Raw genomic sequence first — 24,924 nt, 5'->3', positions numbered from 1 at the left:
TCTGCTTTCTGTTTGGAGAATAGAAACAAACAGCAGAGCACCCACAACACAACTGTCTGTATGAATAACATTCTTAAGGGAAGGAAAATGTACTTTCATAAATTGTGCCTGGACAAAATGGGATGTGTCAATAGATGATGCATGAGTAGATCAGTAGGTTCTGTGTGTTTGTGTATAACTCAGATGAAAAAAAGTGACTTAAATTAAACGTATATGTAGATGCTTTAGCAGAAATAGAACCCAGAACAGGAAAATAGAAAACAAGAAAGGATACCAGAAAACAGAAGAGGAATCTATACAACAGATAGCTGGTTTAGGTATTTCCACAGACAAAAAACCCTAATAATTAAAAAAATCAGTAATTTTACAGTATCAACTTTATATCATTTTACTGAAGTTTTATTTTAGTTCCCAAAATTTTGATTTTAGAACCGATTACTTTATGATTTTCTGTCAGGAATTAAGATGTATTTCATCTAATATAATAATGTATTTATACATCTATCCACTTAAATTTTTGAAAGATACAGGTGCACTTGCAGGTTACAGCTCACAATCCTTCCCTCACCAGTGGAAAACGAACCTCCCTTGACAGGTTCAATGGTAAAAGATGTGAACGTCAGGTTACATAAGCTAACCACAATTATATTATTTGTTGGAAATTATTCTCATTAGAAGTGTAAGTTATAATCTGTTGTGGTACCTGGCATACAAAAATATGATTCTGACTTTCTTTTAAATCACATATATTAATTACAGACATAATTCAGTCACTTATAAATCAGAGAACTTGTTATCTGAAATTACTTTTGTTCACTAACTATACAAAGCAGTTTCAAATCGGTTTGCAACTATGCATTTTATCATACTACACAAGAAAAAGCTCACATTTCTATCTAGAAACACAGGAGAGCCAAAGTCTTCCAAAAAGAGATTGATCTTTTCTTCGTTAAGAAGGTGAAACTGTGGCCAGAATTCTTTATCTGTTTCTTGTCATCACTTTTTCAATGAATTCATACCTACCTGCAATTCTGTTTCTGTTCTTGTCTGTCCTACTGTACCAGTTCACCTTTTCATTAAACCCACCAGAAATGCTGGCTGGCAGCCCTCTGCTATACATAAGGATGACTCTGGCCTTTGACATACTGCTCTATGCTATTCCCATCTAAATGGGACAGGTCAGGTATGACCCAAGGTGGCAGAGGTTTTTTATCTTTTTTTTACTAGGAATAACTTCAACAAACTGCAGGACAAACTTCACAAAAACAACAACAAACAAAACAAGCAAAAAAACACAACATACTATTACAGTCTTTAAAAGAATGAAAAGTTACCTTTGGTTTCCAAAATGTAAAGATCTTCTATGATAATTTTTTTTTTGGATGGCTAGCTAAAAAATTTCACACAGTTGCTTTCAGACTACTTAGTAAATAAAAGATCTTAAAGCATAATCACTCGCTGAATTAAAACAATGTTAATGAAAATTACCATATCCTTTTACTTGCAAGTTTTATCTCAAAATTATAGCCAATATTCATTCTTATCTCAGGTTAAAACCACGCATCTTCACTTCCATGAGCATTTGCATATTTTCATGAGCAGATATATGCAACTTAACTCATACTCTTGCAATATTCTCCTACTGAGAGCCAGATCAGCAGCTAAAAGGAGCCAGTTTATATCCTCTTAGTCAAGCTGACACTTTGCTGCCTCTTGTGTTTATGTGTTTCTTGGGTGCAGAGCACACATTCGTGCCCCTTGTTATGTTAGGGAAATGACTAGCACTTTCAGGTGCTACTAAAATTACATAATGAAATAATAATAATTAATAATCAAACTGCCTTTTTATACACTTCTTAAAAATCTCTATGAAAAGCAATCTAAAAAAAAACTTTAGCTGATACATAAAATTATGTAGGAAAGGAAAAGTTGTCCCTAAAGGGAGCTCATTAGTCTTTTCTTCTTTTTGCTGATAGTGTTGTCATAGAAACAGCAGAAAGAAAGAATAATCTATTAACTCCACTTGGGATTTATTGAGTTGCTTGTTCACTGTCTCCATTCAACATAAAAATGGAATAGATGTATCTCAGTCTAGAATAATGACATCATAAAACATCTTATGCAAAGCATTTTACTAATATTACAGTAATATTTATTATGTAAATATCACTGGAACACAAAGATGGGTAAGATGTAAAAATAGAAATACTATAAAAAAGATATTTTAAGTATTTAAAAAGTTATGAAAACTGTCTTAGATGTCATAAATTTGGAATATACAATTAAAGCAATTTAAAACCAGACAATATTAGAAAGGCAACAGCATAAGAATAATTAAAAAAAACAATATCACAGATTTTCAAAACTGAAGCATGCATCAGTCCTGAATGTCAATCCAAACTGATGTCAAATCCATCTGTTCTTGGTATTCTTATGAGTGAATTGTGTTAAATGGCCTTATATGAGGAATCACAGGATAAATAAGTAGGTAATTGCAGATCAATAAGCAATTATTTGGTTGAAATATAAAGTATCAAATAGCAGAAAATACATAATTCCAGAATATTTCTACACAAATATTGAGACATTTTAATCTTTTACCATTAGGACAGTCAAGAATTGGAGCAGGTTGCCTAGAGAAGTTGTGCAGACCCTGCTTTTCAAAGAATAAGCTGGATAAAGCCCTGAGCAGACTGGTGGCACCTGAGCCGACCTTTCTTTGAGCATCAGATTGGATTAGAGGTGTTCAGGTTCCACCCTGAATTATTCAATGGTTCTGTGACTTCTGTTCTACAAATACTTTTTAAGTAAAAAGGAAAACTCCTAAACATACTAACTAATGCTTTTGAGGACAGAATTTTCAGGCAAGTGCAGGGAACAAACAAAAAGTGCATGACGGAGCAAAGCAGGGGGCACAAACCAAAAAAACCCCGACAAACCACGTTTGTTGTTTTTATTTTTAAATTACCAACCCTTTAAAGCTAAAAAGACAGTAAATATCAAGATTTTCAGATAAAAGATTAAGAATGAGAGAAAATATTTGTATGCTAGTAAATAATACATAATAGCTAGCATATTATAAATTATAGATCAGGAATCACTTCAAACATATTGCTCAGGGAAGTTAGTGCATAAAGAAAGAAGTAACAAAGAGATAAATTATTTTAACAAGTATCTGTACCTCCTTGCATTGCAGTGCCCCTTACAAACAACTAAACAACAGCTGGGACCTTGGAGACAAGCATGAGGTTGGCAAAAAGAATTCTGAAAAAAACCCTGAGGGCTGGCATTTAATTTTGCATTACAAAAGAGGTTTTAAGCTCCAGTATAGAAGAAATAAAATAATTCTGAATAAAATATGGTGTTCGTATACGGACTTATGAACAATTAATAAAATTTAACATTACAATATTTTGATTAGGAAAAAAAAGAGATAACATCAACAGCAGAAGTCATAGTGATACCAAAATAATTGGGGAATAAGATGGTTGCAAATAGAGGTGTGCCAAACAATGAAAAATAAAAGGGAAAACACCTAAAGGAAGTCAATAGCTAAAAACCTACTCTCAAAAGAACAGTGACACAAGAGTAATGACAGTGTGGGACAGACTCCTTTGAACAGCAGAAGACCTTGCAAGGTGTATCAGCACAGATATGTTACCAACACAAGCATCAATATTTTTTATAACACTGAGAGCAAAAGAATGAAGGATAAGATGAGGATATCAAAGAGACTGAGCAAGCAATAAAGATGACAAAAGAATAAATTAAATGATTGAAGGTACAAACCTTGATACCATAAAGAGTAAGTATAGAATGGGAGAAATCTGTAATGTTACATCAGGAGGCCTTTCTTTAAGAAGAAAATTTCAAGGCAAGTGAATCATATACTGGTGTTCTGATGAATTTTTATTGGCATACTTTGTTGCAAGCAAAAACTCTACAAACTTAAATTGAAGCTTTACATTTATAAAGTAATTAGGGAAACTAAGCATAATTGGAAGGGTGTGTGGGAAGAAGCTGGCTTCTTAAAAAATGAACGGCCTTCATAGTATCAAAAAAGGGTATGTCCCCATTTTGTCTGCATGGGTGACATGGTAAATTAGCACCCTCAGAATCCAGGAACACAAGCTAGACACGCAGCAAGGTATTTGGAACACATTTCAATCCTAAATTCACAAGGCAGTTACAATAAGAGTTACAGCTTAAAGGTGATTCTGCATTTTCTTTGCACAAGGACTGTTAGATCCTCACTGCACATGAATGAGCAGACTGAATGAGATGGTTACTGAACTGATTCATGGACTACAGATGCTAAATCCAATCCATAAAGTTATTGAGGCAATGAAATGATAAAAATAGATGATACATTAATACTACCAAGTCCAAAGTGATACAGAAAAAATTACAAATCACTTGAAAAAGCAAGCCAACTGCATTACATTACTCACCCCTTCAGCAGAACACCTGCCACAGAAGTTGAATAAACACAGCATTGATGACAAGGCATGCATTTTAATTGCCTCAGATGTCCTCTATCCACACCAATTGCATCACATTCAATTTTGAAATTTGACTCAATACTGAGAAGTAAGATATTGCCCTTCCAGCATTGTTCTGGTAAATCACTGGTTGTATTCAGCAAATAATTCTTAAGTAAAATAACTTCTTTTTTTCTTTAGGTTTCAGGTTTTAATGAGATAATCTAGTGTTATTGGAGCAAAACCTTGAGCAGAAAAGTACATCCACTTTTTCTCTCCAGTTCACCCTTAAATGACTTTTGGAATAAATTAATTTCAAACAGCTTGATTAGCCTCTAAAAGATTCTTATAGGATTCACTCACCTTTTCCCACTAATGGTCAGCAATCTTAATTCAAGAGGAGACTCACTACTAATGGAAAGCATGAGAAACTCAAGGTACTACCTTACCCTGAAAAGAGACATCAGGCAAGTGAAACTTTAAAAGCACACTAGAGATTCACATGAAAAAAATAGGGACGGAAACAAAATGTTTACTTATTTTGGTGACTTTTCTCTCCATCATCTATTGAATGAACAGTTAACAGAGGACATTTCCTTGTTTTTATCTTGAGCACAAAGAAACTTCATGCAGCAAAATTAGCAGGAGTCACAGTGCTATCTCACCAAGGCAAGTTATTAATTTGAATTCAATTTTTTTTTTTTTCATGGTGCACATTCTAATAATGATTTACATGCAATTATTTATAGCTCAACAATTTGACAGTCCACTGTAATGTACAAAATTTTCAGCACAGCTGGCTTTATATTCAGTACACAGGCCCTGACTTTTAGACACAAAGAAGAATGTGGCACAAAAGATGTGTAAACTTTTCTCATCAGAAGTAAATCCTCCTTATCTGGAAAAAAAAATAAATTAGTTGAGTGAGAGTAACAAGAACAGTGTAGAATAAATACAGAAAACAATGTAGCTAGTATTTTTTCATTAATATCACTAATAGCAAGTGTATATTATAGTGATAAATCAATACTTTTGTTTTTTCTAAAGCTGCTTAACTGTATATTGTTTTTCTGAACATTTATAATTTATGAGCTACGCAAGTTAGTGTATATTGCAACTCCCATTTTTCAAAAGCTGTATCACTTCTGGATACAGGAGAGGATGTTACAAATGTAAATGATGCATGCTATCCTGTCCATTAAAGCTTAACAAAGCAGTTGTGATACAACTGAGACACAGTTACTGCTGTAGACAGCAACACACAAATAGACTAAGTTACGTTGACCGGTACGTTTAAGAAACTGCAGGGCTATAGAAAAAAGAATGAGGTGGATACAAAACAGAAAAAGTAGAGAGAAGAATGGAAGTTCAAAAGAAGAGAGGAAGATACTCCAAGCTTTGCACATTTGAACAAAATTACTTGTATATGCTAGGTTTTATAACTACTGTTGAAGATTATACCTGTTTTTCAGTTTTAGGTGATTAGGAGCCAATCAAAAAAAAGGAAAAACTCACTTCATATTTGAATCCAGTCACACACTTGATCTTGATTCCAAGTTCTGTAGATTATATTAGAAATAACAAATTATAGGGAAATATCCATTGACTTTCTATGTGTTTTAGTCAGAAAGCATGAGCAAGACAAAAGTAACTTTTATTACGTTCAACACTGCAATTTGAAAAATTTCCAGTCAACTAACACTGAAAACACTCAAAAGTCTGTAGGAATCCATTTGAAATATCCTTGGCTTGAACAGAGATAATTACGTCTTTACATCACTGACAAACTTGGTGTTTATCCCGTGCCATGGTGGGCTGGTAAGAAGACTGCAAGTGCAGCTGGCCACCACACAGGATGGAGGTGAGGCTCAGGCAGGGCAGTGTTTGGCTCTGCATTTTAGAAGTTCTTCAGCTGACTTAACTCCATGTTCCTTTCATGATGAAAAATCTTGCACTTTTGAATACTAAGGTCATTATTTCAATGACAGAATGAAACAACTTACAGTCCTAGCAATGTGTAGGAAACTATTAACAGAAGTATTAATGCTCTTAGCTGCAAACAAACCTTTTTTTCCTCTTACTTCCATCTCCTCTGCAAACTGCTTGGCCCAATTGTTTGTCTAGCTCTTCTCTACTTGTTATTTCAAGCAGATTTTATTTTTGTATTTCACTGTCAAAAATAGTGATGACATTTCAGTTAATTCTCCTGAGAACTTCAATACTGTCACATATTATGCTGCTTCATTACCAGGTTATTATTTTATATTTCAATTTTTATTTTCCTTTATATTTGAATATGAAATGCAAAATTACCAAGAATAGCCTGAAAGAATAACCAGAGAGTAATCCAATCTTACAATTGAGTTTACTTGCTAACATAGGCATAGAGTAGTATGTAATCATCTTATCACAAAAAGAAAAAAGGCTTATATTAATTCATATAAGAATTACTGGATAAATGACATAATAAATATAACCACAGTGACTAAACTATATGGACATGATCCAAATGGTGTTTGAAAATTCTAAAACCATACTAAATGAAAATACCTCATGGCAATTAATTTTACCATTCAAAGCTTAAAAGTCAGCACTGGTAAACAAAAAAGCTCGTCTGTCATCTGCATGCAACAGTTTGCAATTCTATGTTTATTTAAAATGTTGTTAAGAATTAAGCTTACAAAACCAATACATGCACACTAATACACAGCACTTGTTTTTTCCCCTTCTTTTTCTGGTGTTTAAGCTTGTTTCCCTGATAACCATTGGGCTGTCTAGTCAGAAGGAAATACCAACAGATACCATTGGTAACTGGACAAATAGCCATTTTCAGCACAAACCGGTTAGTTTTGAAATGAAGATAAACTGATGCTGATGGGGACAGGAAATAGGATCTTGAGGCAATTTTCAATTATCATAAAACTAACTGTATTAAACCCCATCAGCCAGACTAGTAATAGCATCTCTGCACTTCTCCACATGCCAGTATCCCACAGCTCCTGCAAAATAAAAGAAAAGGAAGTACATGAAAAAAAATAATATAATGCTAGATAGTGCATTGGCAATTTTTCCGCACTGCTTACCCTTCTCCTCTGCTTCCAGCAATTACTGGCAGGACACTGTCTCGCTCGTTCTAGGCACAGAGGACACAGAAAGATTTAGTTCATTGTTAGAAACATATATTTTTCTATACAACTGTAATATACATTACAAGCGCACCAGTGTCATGGAGCATTTATTGTGATACTTACCTTCAGCCTTCTGAATCCCTGCATAATTTATTGGATGAAACTTGACATCTACATAACATCTCCAGGTAGAAAAAGGACAAAATAACACCCATCCACCATGGCTGCATAAACAGGGCACAACAGCTCTGGCATTTGGATCCTCTTCTCCTGTAGCAAGATAGCTTCAATACATAGTGAACAACCTTCTGCTAATAAAACCCCCCACACTAGTAGGGAAACAATGGATTCCAAGCTCTCATGCACATGTCCAGATTGTACTTAGCACTTGGAAGCCTCCTCCAAGGTCCTCTCCCATCTGGAAGTAAAAAGGCTCACTGGCAAGTCTACCGTCAGCTGTCTCTACCATCACCCTTGACATGCAGATTTCTCCTTTATTCTGCTAGGTTTGTTTCAGCAGCATAAAATAAAGCAGTCCCTGCCTACGTATTTTTGCATCTGGTTAAACCGTAACTGAGCCCAAACAAAGCCAAAAGCAAAATCGCAACATTGCAACTCATCTAATTATATGCATTAACATACACTTGTGGTGTCAGTTTTAACAATCCCTCAAGCTCAGCAAAGCACTTACCTAAATATCACATTCAAAATGCAGGTTATGAGATTGACTGGGTGTAATGTCACATTTAAATATGTAGCTGTCTGTTCAGTGTTGGTACCATCCAATTGCTTGTATGTCATGATAAAAAGTGTTTACCTCCAAGATACACCAGCCACGCAGGAACCTAGGGCATGTGCCTACTCCCAAACCAGAACACACATATAATTTGTATACACAGTGTCACAAAACAGCAAAGTCCCTCTGTATGCAGATGAGGTACTGGGTCCTCGGCTGAAATCCAGCCTCAAAGTACACAACCTTTCTTCCTGAGGTGACAGTACAGCCCAAATGTTCTGAAAGCAGCCCTATGCAGATGATGTTTGTTCCTGGCACTAGGGGTTATATGGAAACTTACCTGGAGGCTCGTACACAATAACTATTTTTAAGGCTTCACAAATGCTCTTTTCTAATCCACAGATAACACTTTGACCTAACCAGTACCCCCCGATCAGCACATCATTATACCAGTACACATCCACACAGGAAGTTCCAGGGTAACAGATATATATAGCATTACCACTGACATACATCCACTTTTACAGCTTGATGCCCTGCTTAATCTAACTAGAGCCTCCTCCCAACCCAGCCACCAGCAAAAGAGAGAAACCTGGACCAATTCTGAATATGTAAACTTGGCAGCATACTGTGGCAGCATTTTTTATTTGTTTTTTTTTAGGTTCCAGAAGTTTGATCACAAGTGATTAGTAGCTTCATTCAGAGAAAGCAGAAGAAAGCAAACACAAAGGAAGGTCACCAGAGCAAGTTACTTATATCAACATTATTTTACACAAACAGTCCACAGCATTACTATTTTGATAAAGCACTACAGGCTATTAACAGCACACATAAGTTAACCACATGGTAAATCTTAGTCTTGCCTTTTAAAGATAATGGAAGTTAATCCAACTCAGTTTGTCAATAGAAAAAATGCAGATAACTTGGAAAAGTTACATACTGACAAATTTACAGATGGTAGCACCAAACCAATATGGCAGCTTTCCCTCCCACTAAACCAAAACCAATCCACATCCCCCAAACTGAGCCAAGATGATGCATGGCAGCCTGCAACATGTTCACCAAATGCATGTTGACTTAAATTTAAGAGGTACATTTTCCTAAACTGTTATAACTGCTGGCAGAGCTTCCCTCAGCCCCTGAGGAACCTCTGCTTCATCCACTGCTCTTACAGCACAGAGGCATTAGCTGTTTTTGTACAACTCTCTCTTCTGGTGCTCATGTCTCTTTTCTCTAGAGTTGATAAATGACCCATTGCAGCTAAAAGAATCCCATGGAAAGTACTGAAGATCTAAAGCCATTTCATGCCTCAGGATACCACTGTTATTTTGCAACATAGTTTAAAAGGATAGGTATTTCACAAAGCAAGCAGAATGATAGGGTCCCAAAAGAAAAGCTAAAACTAAATTTGCAAGGTAAAATCAGAACAAGGTAAAGAAAAATTAGGGCAGGATGAAGAACAAAGGGATTAATAGAGCATTGAGAACAATGGTAATAAACATGACCAGTATCAATGTCTATCATGAGAGCCTCTCTTAGTTCTTAATGAATTTACTAAATCAGTACAGATGAAAAATTTTAAATTATTATGATTATCAACAATATAATTGTTAGACAGATATGTTTTGATAGTACTGGGAGATTTTGTGTAAACAGACACATAAAACAGTCAGTATGCCATATTACCAGAAAAGGATCTACCTGCTTTACACCTTATGAGAAATACAGGGAAAATGGAACTTTATTTTTAAAATGTGTTATTTAGAACATGTACACGCTGTGCTCACGTAATTGAACATCCAACCTCTCATCCAATGAGGACAGATAAGAGCTGCTAAATGATAACTAAAGCTAGGACCATCCATGGAACACTGGTTATTTATTTTCATTGTCTCTTTGCTGCTACAAGACACTGAGTTTCAGAGGACAGCTCACCAGCTGCACATTTTGTAAGCTGTGCAGAAACTAATGAACTTTGCCTTTTTATTTCTTTGCAAACAGGAATAACACTAAATTGTTGCAATCTTGCTTATACTGCCCATAAGCAAAACCAAATGAGGAGGCAGTGGGAATCAGCCCAGTGAAAATAAAGCATGAACAATCTTCCCCAATATTATCACTTGCTCAGAGTACAGAAAACTGAATACATTTCACATTGTAGTCATTGCAAGAAGATATACAAATTTTAATAACATCCCATTATTGAGTTACTTTTTTTGTCTGCTCAGTTAAATGTTATTTAATGATTCACCGCTTACACGTGTATTATATTTAATTCTTACTCCATTGACTTTGGTGAATTTTCTAATTTTTCCAGAAAAGATAACTAGTTCTAAAGAAAAATATTTATTTCCCATGTAAGGCCCAAGTATCAGCAAGTTAAAAGTAGCAACCAAGTTAAATATAGCAACCACAATTTTATTTTTGTAATTCATGGATGGGGAGACTCAGGTTTTCACATCATAGTTGTTAACAACATTGATATTGATTTAACTGCTAAGCAGCATAAGGTGAGGACTATTTCATGTAATGACAGTATTTCTGTCAAATCATAGCAACCTGCCTGTTGCACTTTATTGGGGCATTTTATTTTCAATTGTATCCATTGTACATTGCGGTTACAGAGCAAAAGATAAAGATTCTGGATCATCAGATTAGGTGGTGTGGGTGAATGAAATAAGTCATGTTTGTTCACGTATTGTAGTAGGTTATTCCAGTACTCACTCACCTCCACCTTTCACCCCTTAACACCACTCATTCTCAGTGTAAGAAAAAAGTGAAACTGAGGACTCCTTGTCTTGGGCACTGACTCTTAGCCCAGAACACTTATTTCCATAGATCAGGCTTTTGCATCTCCTTGTATCTGGCAGTTAAGGCAACAATTTCACTCTGCAGTAGGTTCCACATGCACGAGGTCAGTCTCCACAACTCAGCTTTCAACTGCTACCTGTCGTACCAAAGTAACCTGACCAGAGATATTTGGCTTCATCATCAAATTTTACACCAGAGAAAAAAAACTGCCATTGACCCCTGGGGCTACCTACTTGGGTCAAAAAATGATAAGAAGCTGTAAATATTCCCGTGCTAACTAATACATCACTTAGTTTCCTCATTGAATAAAAGCTGCTTTTTTCAGTCTGTCTCTTCTTACAAACTCACTGTCTCACATGAGCATTACCAACAGCCAGCCTGCTTTCCATTGACATGAAACTAATAAATCAATTGACAAGAAACAATTAATACAGTGAGTAGCTCTTCACTTTGTGATAAAGTTTACTTACCTTTGTGTTGGAAATTTAGATAAAATTGTATGCATCATCATTGGTAAGACACACTGGGAACCATCCAGATCTGTGCCCCAACCCAGACCACATGCATGGCACTCCTTCATGACCTGTATGCTCTTCTCCCATGTACTGTGGGGCTGTCTTACAAGGAACCATGGAGCAAAGTATGCACCCTCTTGTAAGGAAGAGTTTCTGTCTTAAGCACTACTGAAAGAGATTCCCCAGAGAGCTGAGGAATCTAAATGCAGAAAGCCTGATAAAAATAACTGAGAATTGAAGGCACAGAGAGATTAAATACCTTTCCCAAAGCCTTTCTGGAAGATGCATCAGAGATGGAAATGGAATCTAGCTCTCACAAGTATCAAACTCAAGACTTAATTTTTTTTCCTCTGAGGTGCTAGAAAGTGTAAAGCATTTCCATATCACCAGAAATTTCATAAAGCTTCATCACTCTGATCACAATACCCAAATGCACATTCTAAGGCAACAGTGTCCCTTAAACAGTTACTTGGCTTTCATTTAATTCAAGAGAATCTGCACGAGCATACATTAGAACCATCCATGAATTGTTACATTAGCACCATTTACACATGTAGCTATGCCACATTTAATATGCCTGCATTTATCTCTGCTATCCATACAAAGAAAAACAGACACTGCAAACCAAAGTCAGCAACAATATTAAAGTATCAGGTATTCATAGTTGGGAATGCACAATACTGAACACTATATGGAGTATAAACCTGACAATATCCAAAAGGCAAAGCAGGCATGAGAACATCAGAGAGGTTAACACAACAGTGTGGTAGATAAACTGAACTCACAAGCTCCTGTTCAGTAAATCCTGCACGTGACAGCCAAGAATCTGGTAGGAAGCGAATATTAACTGGTAATAGAAATGTACACAGCCTGTGTCTATAGAGCTCTAGAACTGGTTGCTATAGGAGCTTGGGAGGGAAGACAGTATCAGCTGGTTCTCAGAGAGATACCCAAATTCATAGACAACAAGTCCCTAACAGGTATACACTCCAAGGATTCTTAAGAGTCTAGTGAAAAAACAAACCCAAAACTTATGGCCATCTACTATTCTTGGCAAACATACACTAAGCTGGATGTGTAGCTAGCGTATTTTTAATCTGTCCTCTGGGGCACCTCTATAAACAGATGTTCCTATCCACATGAGAATTTAGCTTTACCTGCTGTGGAAGGAGTTCAACCTTCCCTGGGAATCTAGACTTACACGGTTTTCAAGAAAAATTTCTGGAAGATGACAATGGAAACAGAATTCCTAAGGAAACGGAGCCTAAAAATGCAATGAAAACTTTAGAAAGAATGTTCCCTGGATCACATGCAAACAAGGCTAAGCTCTGTAGATACATGTTGCCAGTTTTAGTAAAAGAAAATTATGTGGTAAAAGACTCTTCCGACTAATTGCAATTACTTTCTACATTACAGAAATAAACTCACAGGAGAGGCTTTGCATGAGTGGCCCCAATATGATGAGTGTATTGTCACCTGATCTGTCTGTTTAGAGGGAGGGGATTTGTACGTTGCTGGGTGTGTAGTAATGATTCCATATGTGCGTATATTTCCTAAGTAATTCTTAAAAAAATATTGGAGGAGGGTTTAAGAAACTCAAGCATTTCACTTTTGCATATGATTCTGGAATTCACTTTTTTCTAGCCCAGAGAAACCACCTCAAGCCTCATTTTAGACTGCTGTCATAATATTTTCAGGCTTGAGACACGAGTTTTCATTAATTTCTATACCATCAAGATCTGTTCCAACACTGAATAAAACAATCAAACCTACTTACATTAGAAGACTACTCTGAGCCAAAACTTCAGAGGTTGGCTTTATTTCAAGCCCTAATGAGATGTCTTAAAACAAACACAAACCCAAAAAACCCCCACAAAACTAAAATGCTCAAAATAAAGCTAAAATAATTCAGCTTTGCCTCCTTGGGAGCACTTTTCTGCTTCTTATGGAAAGGCTCACTCTTAAGAATCCTCTCTATATATACTATATATATTCCTTACCCTTTTTCTTTTATGAATATGCTTGTCCTTCAATTCATATTCCTCAAGACTGCTGCTTACAAGTTAAGGACTAAAACTGGGATACATAAAGAGCCTTTAGAATAACCATTTCCCAAGTGTACTTGTCCACTAAGTCTGTGAAAACACACCAATTCCACTGGTACCTTTTTTTTTTTTTTTCACCTGAAGTGAAGTGAAACACTACACTTTTAGAGATCACAGAATAGTTCTCTAGAGAAAACTCTTCTCTAGAGAGGAGACAGTTCTCGAGGTGTGCCACACAAGTCCAAAAGCAGTAGGAAAACCTGGTGACTATCCTCTTGCTCATGTAGCCTGCCATGCAATTAGTGCTCATTACCATATTGGTTTCATGACAGCTTACACACAACTTGTGAACAAAATCCCCATACACCACTTACAATCACTAGGCTATCAAATTAATTTTTTAGATTTCAAAAATAAAAAGTAAAACTCAACATAGGGAAAGAACACATTCAAAGTAAATTTTTAATTACTTTTATGTGAAAATGTAAGCTCTTTATAATAGTGTTAACAGTAATATTTAATGTTTTCTGCAAGCTGTTTTTACACAAATGAGGCACCAGTCCAGTAACTTGCTAAGGACAAATCTGGGCTTCCTTGTGGAAATTACCTGTGCTCTCTGCAGATCACCAGCTGAGAGGTGAAGCAATGACCTATTTAAGCCCATCATTCCATCAGGCTATGAATACATTACAGGGCAGCAACTGAGTCAACAGAACACCATCTTTTCCTTTCCAAAATTATAGGTAGTAATTATTCACTCCTACTTATCTTTTTTCTAACTTGAAGTTCACTTATTTCACAGTATCACAGTCATTAGTCCATTTTCTTAGAAGTATTCCTCTGACTGGTTTGTTAAAAGCTAATTAAATGATTCTTATTAAACCCAGATACATTTAACATTGTAATCAAAACCAAATCCTGAAAAAAATATAAATCCTAATTAAAAACTTACTCCCTTTACATGAAGATCGGTACTTACTCTTTCCTAAAATCTCATATATGATGCTATTCATCAAATGTCATCATATGGCCATACAGTATCTATATTATGTTTCCTTAAACATCAACAAAATGCCAGAACATCATTATGTAGTTTTTAAGTACCGTAGCAGTGGTCAACAGAGAAATTAAATCTTCATATAATTTCAAATGTAATTGGTAAATGTAATAGTAACTCAATTTATAATCCACTGATGGAGCTCATGGGAGTTCTTCCCATTAACTTCCATGTGCTTTGGAATATAGCATCAAGATAAATATTAGCAAGTGAAACAAAGCAAAATCAACACTTACCCATGAATTCAATTCCTAAATGGTCTGCTATACCCAAGAAAGCGTGTAAAAGAAAAAAGAGACAGAAATATTAGAAATAGACTAAAATGGTAGCATTCAAAACTCCTATGGCAGAGCTGCAGAATGCAATGCAGGGTGAGGAGCCCACTCTGTAGGTGCTGGTCAAAAAGAAAAGCAGAACTTTGCCCTTCAAAGAGCAATCCTAAGATGGGAATTTAGGGCACTGAGCTGTCAGAGAAGGGAAGTGTATTTGGGGAGGAAAATGAATGCCTTTCCTCATTATAGTTATATTTGTCTGAAGTGCCTCAAGCTAGCTACCCACAGGAATTTCATTTTCTCTTCCTCCTGAAACTCCCCTCAACGTGCTACCATCATTAGTTGGACAAGGTTCTTGCTTTCATTTTCTCTGGGAGAGATCAAAATCTAAAGAGATAAATGTAAGACTTTTACTGAGTTTTGCAGCTCTCATTACAGCACAACAGCCACACTTGCACTTGGTGCAACTGCACAACTGCTATCTGTTGTGTACCAGACAATCTGACTTCAGGAGATAGTCATGTTCCTGACTCAGCCATCTCACTGATATGATGCAGTAATTTCAAGACACTTAAAACTGAAGCAAGAAAAACTGACAGTTTTTAGAAAGTCTACTGAATTTGGAGATTCAAAACATTTCAGGACCCTTTTTTCACATGACAAATGAGGATATAATGTGTCTCTAACAGACTGATGTTTCAGCATAAAGTAGATTTAAACTTACATAACACCCAAGGTAATAAGAAGTATGTTGATCTGATTAAAGAATAACAAACTCAGGACAACATAATAAGTAACTGACTTTTCAGAACTGCGTGTAAGGAGTAGTACACATTATCTCCCTTTAAAATATAATAAAAGGAAATTATCTTGTGTTTGCCTTCCTTTAAATTTATAGCCACATTTTCTTAATACAGAAAACAGTAATATATGATTGTGCCAAAGTTTCCAAGAGCAGTATGTGTGGAGAGGAAAGCAGTAGGGTTACAAGGAAGATTGTGCAAGACTGACATGTTGGCTGGTGCTGGGAAGTACTACTGAGATTTGTGTGAAACACTTGGTCCCATTAACTAATGTACTGCATTAAGGTACACTTTCAAAAATCCACCACAAAACTATACAGCAAAGGCAAATGAAGATTTATCAACATAAACCAACAGTAATTTAAAATACTTTATCTCATGTTTTGTCAGCCCTGGCAGCTGTGACAAATATGTGAAATATTTGGGTTTCTGTTGAAAATGCTGGGAATTATTTGCCTTTGGCAACCTTTCAATCCTTCTAGAAGGCATCGAGCATCGGCTTGCTCAGTTCACTTAGCATTCAAATCAACACCATAGCTGCTGAACTCCATATCTGTCTTCATGCAGAAAATGTAATACGCATCCCAAAAGAAAAGAACATAAGATGATGCTATGTAGTATAAATACCTTATTAACATGGTGTTAGGACAGGCACATTATGCAAGTCTAGTGAACACCTAAATGATTCTTTTAGGTATTAAATATATAACTCAAAATCACACATGTAATAAATGTAATTACATATGTAATATAATCTTCTAATCTGCTTTCTTGCTTCACATACAAGCATCACATACAAACATACCTGGTGCATTTGACACAGGGAGGTAATTTTTATAAGAGCATGAGACCAGAAATATCAGAAGTGCATTCAGCATATTATATTCCCAGAGATTTGTAAGTGGGGTTTTTTCCGCTAATTTTTATACTTGTGAAATCAGCAAATACTATCTGCATGCAGTTCACATCGTGCATCCTTCTGTAAACTAGACTAAGATGCAATCAACAACTGCTTACTTTATAAATGGTAGCAGAGATCAAAGTACCGTAATCTGGTCTCCAAGAAGCTAAGGATATTCACACATGAAGCAAGATCATGCAGTATAATCTTTTAAATCTATGTACAGCAGCTGAAAAAACAATCCTCCTTTCCTAACTGTGCTATACATGTTCTCTACATATTTACCATTCACAGCCTGCTATTTCCTCACTGAATTCACCAACATAGTTAAAAGCCACTTTCTGAAAAAGTGCAAACAAAATATACCTTTCCCTTAAAAAGATGGGGAAAAAGCAACTTTGAGTGGTTTACACAGGTTAGAGACTCACATGTCTAAAGCCTTCCAGGAAAATGTGTTTAGCTGGAGAGGTTTGAAATGCTGGTTATTTATTTTAAAAGTCTCATGCCTGGAGAGCAACTTCAGCTTCCCAGATACGATGAATAGATGTCTAACAGGATAAACCTTTAGAGTAAAATATTCAAGCTGCCAATGATATAGATCATCTGTGAGCACCAATCTGGGAATAGAAAATAACAAAATTATAATTCTTGTGTATATATTGCACACTAGCACTGGCAAGGCCTCTCACCCCACTGCCACGGCACATGTACCACAGGAGCAGCGCCCAGGGCTGGGATCCGGCCCCCACACTCGCCCTCCTGGCTGGGGAAGGGATGCTGCTCCAGAGCCAGCAGCAGCAACAAGCCGTGGCTGGGAGGCAGGCTGACGTGGTGGCTGCACACTGGGACATGCCACAGGTGACAGCAGATACCAATGTTATCAAAACCCCAACTCAGACTTGTTTTCCTTAATACAATTATGGCTCCTGCAGCAATGGCATTTACCAAAACATTCAGCACATTGAATCGGGGACACAAGGCAAGCCAGCAGTCATTAACCATTCCTGTTGTTTGGCTCTTATTGTTTTTATCATTCTAAGATGTTTACTACACTAGCTACAGGAAGAAAACAAATGAAACCAACAATATATAATAAAAAATAAACAAACCCCAAACCACATCATTGCATATTGAAAATGAGAGAAAATTACTGCTTCCAACCCCAAAGGCCTTATCTGAGCTGCCCCCTGCCGAAAACCACTGCCAAGACCCACAGATATCTTTCCAGAAAGCAGAAGGTGGCTGCTGGCCTTTTTGGAGTTTGCCTCAGTACAGCAGCCTGCCACTTCCAGCAGAGGAGTGACTTAACTCTCTTAGAGGTAAAAGGGGTTGGAAACCTCCCTGCTGGAAACATAGCAACAAGAGGAACCTCCAGGGCTACCGTTCCCTCCCTGGACCCAGGGTGTGCTGGCAGCAGGGAAAGGATGGATGGGGAGAAGTATGTGGAACAGATTACGGCCATCACCAGGCTGCTCCTTGGTGACCAAGCACCAGTCCAGCAGTTACTCTCACTTGCACCATCACTGTGAAAATAAATGCTTTTGGAAGCTCCAGTTCTGGAGATGGTTTTCCCTCCTTTTAACAACGTAAGAAACTGTGAGAGGGTCAGAGTGAGAGAAAGGCATGGCACAGAGGAGTCAATGGGGGGGAAGGGAGCTGTGGTGGTGACCCCAAGACTGAACCAAACACAAAAAATGTAGAGTATCAATCCCTGTGCCACAGTGTAAAAAAGAACAGTCTCATTGCTACAGAGTTGCAATACACTAATGATACATCGCTTGCAGAGCACCTCCCTGGGCACAGCGAGTGCAGTGCCAAGCAATTCACCATCAAGCAATGCATTTTCTTTAAGGACTGAGTTCAACAAAAACGTATATGAAAGCTATTAATGTGCCAAAGTGTGGGCGCTGCTCCACAAGATGGGGTCATTAACCAAATATTGTGACTGCATTTTATTTTTGTTATTGTGCTTTCTTCTGTCTTTCTGGTATTGTTATGTTCTCAGGAACTAATATATTACTCAGACAAGAAGATTATTCACGTTTGTATTTTACTTTATGAATATTTCTGTATTTTGTTGTTGATGTGGGAAAAATACTGTGCCTTATGGTCCTTGCACTGTGAATTTGTTGCTAGTATTAAAGCCCTTTTAATTTACACTTTATGAATACATACACACCTGGGAATACTTGATAACAAGAGAAGATAAATTCACACTCACTAATGGATTAATTTATTTGTGGTTCACACAGAACATGCAGCTTTATGTTTGGATTGTGGTTTCCTGGGGCTATTTTCTTAGTCATATTAACATGGAGATTTTTTCCCCCAGTTAAAAACAGCTTTCATTATTCCAGGTACATTCTAAGCTACACTATTAATAGAAATAGAAAGTCAACATGTAAATCCCATGAATTTACAGAAGAAAAATCTCAGACATGAAAATACTCATTGTAGACCACCACAGACACTTGAATCTGGTCTAAGGATAGGTTCATTTTGGCATGTAGGAGACAGCTCTAGGAAATCAGTGCAGCAGCAAAGTATTTTGCTCTACAAATGAAATTTATCTGTTCCAATAAATGCGTAAGATTTATTAAACTGTCTTTGGTAGATTATTGTCTTGAACACAAAATGCAGCATCATAATATGCTGCAAGCTACTTTTGGACAGCTCAAGTACTACTGAACAGGTTATCTGGCTGGAAGCAACAGGACAACAGTTTAACTCAAGTACTAGACAGATCTGACTTGGTCTGAAATGAAGAAAAATCCTCCAATTCAAAAGGCAGACAGACTAGGATACTATGTAAACATGCAAACAGCTGCTGTCTTATCCATTATGTTTTATGAGACACATGTGACAGCCCACAGTTATCAGCCTATTTGTGTATTTAATGAAGCTAAAATGGTAACTGGTTACATGTGTGTATATATATCAGAATGCATATTTTTTTAATCCACAATATACTATTTTTCCTGTCTTATTTTGCATGTGAGCACACAGAGCTATGATGCAAGGGATTTCTCTATTCAGTAGGAAGGGTGCATTGCTCCTGTTATCAGACAACCATTGCAGGTAATCAGACTTAGCAAAATGGCCAAATTCTCCTAGAGTCTGGTTTGGGATTTTTCCGTTTCAGAAAGAAAAAGAACCAGCATGTGTTTTTTACACAAAATACAAAAAATGTATTTTACAAATCTCAGTTTTTAGAAAGCATAAAATTTGATTTTGTTGCTTGCTTTAGAGAGATCATGGTGCTTTCTTTTGTAATTAATTTACACGACAGTACTCCTCACTTTTTTTTCTTTTTTTTCTTTTTTTTTTTTTTTGACAGGGGTAGGGGGGAGGCAGGATAAATGATTGGGATAGTTCAAGGGAAACAGAGACAAAATCAAAACCATTCAATTACTAACATTTCAAAGCATCTTAATAAGAAGACATGATAGAAATTTCCCTCTGCGGAACATTTAAAAATGGACCACACTAAACCCTGAGAATTACTTTGAATAGACCAATATCCAGTGCCTCCTTTTACCCTCTCTGAAAAAGAGGATTATTAACATTTTTCCAGATGTAAAATTTCTCTGGCAATAGTTAGGCTGTTCACTACCTGTCAGCTGATGTAATAGTAAGTGTGCAGAATATATTGGTGATTTGCTCCACGTATGTTGACACACAATGATATTTGGTCAGTTTTCAATAAAATTAAAATAAAGGTAACAGAAATTATATCAACTTAAAGAGAAAAAAACAGTCTGTAAATCTATAAAAAACTTCAGTCCAATATATTCTCAATACAAATGACAGAAGATTTACATTATCAATGCATATAGACAGGGTTGATTTTATTTTAAACTAAATTATAAGCCTCCATCTGCAAACCTAAATACTGAAGAAAAAAGCCTAGAGGTTAACTGCTTTATCCATTTCTTTTTAAATAAATAGATAAAAGAAGACAAAGGAGGAAAAACCTAGTTTTGCTGTGAGTATTTATATGGTTTTGGAGAGGCTATATACAAGCCTCAGGACAGAATCCCCCCCACCCTGCCCTTTAATTCTTACCCACAGACTTTCAACATGCCCCTCATCAGCCCCTGCACAAAACTCGATACATTCTAGCTGCTCTCTCACATAAAGAGCAACTCCACCACCTCGCTTCACCGACCGATCTTTCCTAAAAAGCACATAGCCATCCATGGCCACATTCCAGTCGTGTGAGCTGTCCCACCATGTCTCTGTTATTGCTACCAGATCATAACCCTTAGACTGCACACAGACCTCTAACTCTTCCTGTTTATTGCCCATGCTGTGTGCATTGGTGTACAGGCATTTCAGGAAACAAGCAGAGCACACTGGTGGGACCAAATCCTGCTTAGACCACCCCCCTTCAGGCCCTGGTATGTTCCTCTTGGGCTTGTCCCTAACAGACCCAGTTTTCTCCTCTTCCCCCTTCACATCTAGTTTAAAGCTCTCTCAACGAGCCCTGCTAAGTCCTGCCCCAAAAGCCTTTTCCCCCTCTGGGATAGGCGCATCCCACCTGCCACCATCAGGCCAGGTGTCTCGTAGAGCAGCCCATGATCAAAAAAACCAAAGCCCTGCCTTTGGCACCAGTCTCGTAGCCATTCATTGATCATTAATCTCTTCCTGTTTACCTCTCCACCCATTCTTACAGGAGGTATGGAGGCAAACACGACTTGCGCTCCAGACCCCCTAACTAGCCGTCCCAGGGCCCTGAAGTCTCTCTTCACTGCCCTTACATTTCTTGTAATTATTTCATCACTGCCAACCTGAAGAATCAGCAGTGGGTAGTAATCAGAGGAATTTACAAGATTAGGGAGTTTCCTTTTAACATCTCTAATGCGAGCCCCAGGGAGGCAGCAGACCTCCCTGTGGGATGGGTCTGGTGGACAGATGGGCCCTTCTGTTCCCCTCAGAAGGGAGTCACCCACCACAATTACCCTCCTTTCCTTCTTAGTTGAAGAAGTCCTAAGGCGTGGAGCTGAGCGACAAGTCCTAGGTGCTTCACTAGACAGATCTACCACTCCAGCTTCATTTTCCTGTCCTTGAAGTTCCAAGGCCTCATACCTATTCTTCAAGGGCAACTCGGAGGGCAGAGGGGGTTGGGAGGGTTTTTGCTTGCCTCTCCGAGGACGGACCTCCCTCCATTCCTCCAGGTCTCTAAAGTTCTCTCCTTGTCTCTGATGACAGGAGGGGAGGGGATCCATCACTTCTTCTAGAACCTCGTCCTTCTGCCCTTGCCTCAGGGTTTGGCTCCACCAATCTATTTTGCTCTCACATTCTCTGATAGTTCTTAGTCTTTCAACCTCCTCTGTCAGTCTAACCACCTGCCTAAGGAGATCATTGATTTGCTCACACCGCACACACGCGGTGTCACTGGCTCCCAACGGCACCAGTGGCAGGCTCAGGCACTCGCTGCAGCCAGAGACCTGCACAGCTGCGTGCCTGCTCAGAACCTCCGTCTGAGTTCCCATATCCTTTTTCAATACGGTTGTAGGGCGTGTTGTCACCATGCTAGAGAAAGCTACCGGTGTTCTCTGCTTCCTGCCTGCCCTCGCGCCACTCCCTGCTCCTGCCGCTCTCCGCTCTGCGCTGCCGCGCGCTCTGAGGGAGCTGCCGAGATGGCCGCTGTTAAACCTGCCGCCGTTCTCAGCCACGCCCCCCGCCACCTCAGCCTTCCTGTTCCTCGCTGGATTCCCGCTCAGACTCGGGTCTCCCCGCTCTGCTCCGGCTTCGCCGTCTCTGGGAAGCCCGGCCCCTTCTCTAATCCTCAGTAGTTAAAGGAGCAGCTCTCACCGCTGCCGGTGCCGCTGCCGCTCTCCGCTGCCGCGTGCTAAGTGACTAAGTCACTTACTTTTATTTGAGAGACTATGTTTCCTTGAAAATTATTAAGAACATCAAATTAAAATGAACTTGCCTGTATAGAGCCCCAGAGCTCATGGTGACAAGGCTAATAATGAAGTTTTCTTATATGTCAAAAATGATAAACCAAAGTAATCACTCTGAGATCAACTTTCCCCCACCCTGCAATGAGACTGCAGCAAACACTGCACATTATATTCTGCTTACTTGACTGAAGATATAAGCATCAACCGCTATAACGAATTATTCTGGCAGATATTCCAAGAAAAATCAAGATGTCTCTGATTTTCTGAAGTTTTGCTAGACCAATGAAATTCTGTATTAGATTTACAATTGCAAAGGATGTAATTGTTGTTGTTGTTCATTACTGAAGCCTATTATGCAAGCTGCACCAGGGGAGGTTTAGGCTAGGTATGAGGAAGCATTTCTTCACTGAAAGGGTTGTCAAGCATTGAAATAATTCGCCCAGGGCAGTGGTGGGGTCACCATCTCTGGAGGCATTTAAACGGCATGTGGACCTGGTGCTTAGGGACATGGCTTAGTGGTGAGCTTGTGGTGTTAGGCCTAAGGCTGGACTAGATGATCTTGGAGGCCTCTTCCAACCACAGACATTCTATGTGATCTCCTGTAAAGTTCCTTTTTTTTTTTTTCCCCCCTTGGCTGCAAATATCCCACTTCCTTCATTTTGCCACCTACAAGCCTAATCTCACATACCAGGATCTCTGACTGTGCTAAAAACTACACAAAGAAAAAACACAGACATAGCTATTTTACCTACTTTCACAACTCTGAACTCTTTTCCTGGGCTTCTGCAGCAACTATGATTATGACTGTTCATGTCCACAGTAGGTGATTATGGCACTGTCAGAACTGAGGAACTGTCAGGAGAATTGAGCTATGAAGCAATATATTCTTCTATCCTTCTTCATGCCATTAATGGAACAGTTCCTGCAGAGCTGACACCCATTCTGCCTCAAATCCCACTGTCATCTCTCACCACTACTGGAGGTTTGCTCAGTGGCATCACACTGCCTCTGCAGACAGGCTTGCCTTTACCCACAGAAATGCTGGCAACTGTGCTTGAACATATTTTCTAGGTCGATCTTAGATGTCTTAGGTCATTAGGCACTTCCACTGGATTTTGCAGGCAATTGGTGTGGTTCTCCAACCTCTATGTAAGAGAAACCTGTCCTTTCCTAAATATGTTGTAGCAAGGTCTCATAAAGCTCAACAGGAGAGGGGAATCATATTTTTTTGTCAAAAAAACAGAAAAAAAGTACAATCCATACCCTAAAAGCATATTGAACACTTTCAAAACATATGGTCCAGAAAGTTTTTGTAACCATGTATGAATTACATTATTTATCTTGTCATAGGCGTGAAAGACTTCACTTGAGTGCAGTGTTCTATGGGAAAGAGTCTTCTTCTGATTAAATAAATGACACAAAATGTCTATTAAAGTGGAATAAGTCTATGAGTTTCTTAGAAATTACTGTAGGGATTTTTGCACTATCATTTCCAAATGGGTATTTGATAATATGGGTCTGTAAAATAGAACAACCTCATAGAAACATTAAAGGAATTGCTAATAGCTCCCTCATCTTATGAACATATGACATTTAATAAGCATTTCTCATGCTAAATGTTACTTTATTCCTTCCACAGATCATTAAGCTGTCCTTCACTTGCCTACTACAGGAAAATGTTTCAGATGCAATTGTGTTTACTGCTCTCTAAAGGCATAGAAAATTTTCTAACTTTTTGTCAATTTCTTAAAACCTAATTACTTTCTTCAACTTCAGGACAAGGAATGTGCATCAATTTGTGAAATAACTACAGCTTTATTCCCTAAGGTAATAAGTAAGATCTACTGCAGTCAAAAAAAGAACCAGAAGCAGCAGAGTACAGGTAGTCACACCAAGATTTTTGCAATTGAGTGAAGTTTTAATGTCTGGGAATTAGACATTTCTATTCTAATAACAGTAAAGTTTCCATATTTATTTATATCCAGATTTACTTATACAGCTGCCCAGATAACATGTCTGAGTTTTGCACAGAAGGACTCAGGAGATTCAAAGATGGGATTCTCAGACCTTTTTAGAAAGATACTGTTTTTTATCTGCCTTGATTTAGGAAACATTTCTTTAGGCATTCAATTTTGAGAACAGTAACCGTATTTGCTGTATACAGAAGACACTTCCTCAGATTGTTTAATTTTAAATATTGTAGAACATAGCAAGATAATTATTTGAACTTATTCTGATTACTCTGTGCATGTGTCTTGTACTTCAT

General features: G+C 37.8%; 1 protein-coding gene across 1 annotated transcript in view; it reads right to left on the bottom strand.

The window, feature by feature from the left end:
- The window catches only part of NRG3 (neuregulin 3), a 360,847-nt gene that overhangs the window by 46,226 nt on the left and 289,697 nt on the right, over positions 1 to 24,924 (bottom strand). Inside the window, exon 4 of the mRNA XM_051618530.1 lies at positions 15,010 to 15,036. Within this exon, the coding sequence (XP_051474490.1) occupies positions 15,010 to 15,036 (27 nt within the window). The remainder of the gene's footprint in view (positions 1 to 15,009; positions 15,037 to 24,924) is intronic.

This window comes from Apus apus, chromosome 4 (genome assembly GCF_020740795.1).
Source record: "Apus apus isolate bApuApu2 chromosome 4, bApuApu2.pri.cur, whole genome shotgun sequence".
Taxonomy (NCBI): domain Eukaryota; kingdom Metazoa; phylum Chordata; class Aves; order Apodiformes; family Apodidae; genus Apus; species Apus apus.
The sequence above is the reverse complement of the archived record's forward strand: the minus strand, read 5'-3'. Positions and strand labels throughout refer to the sequence as shown.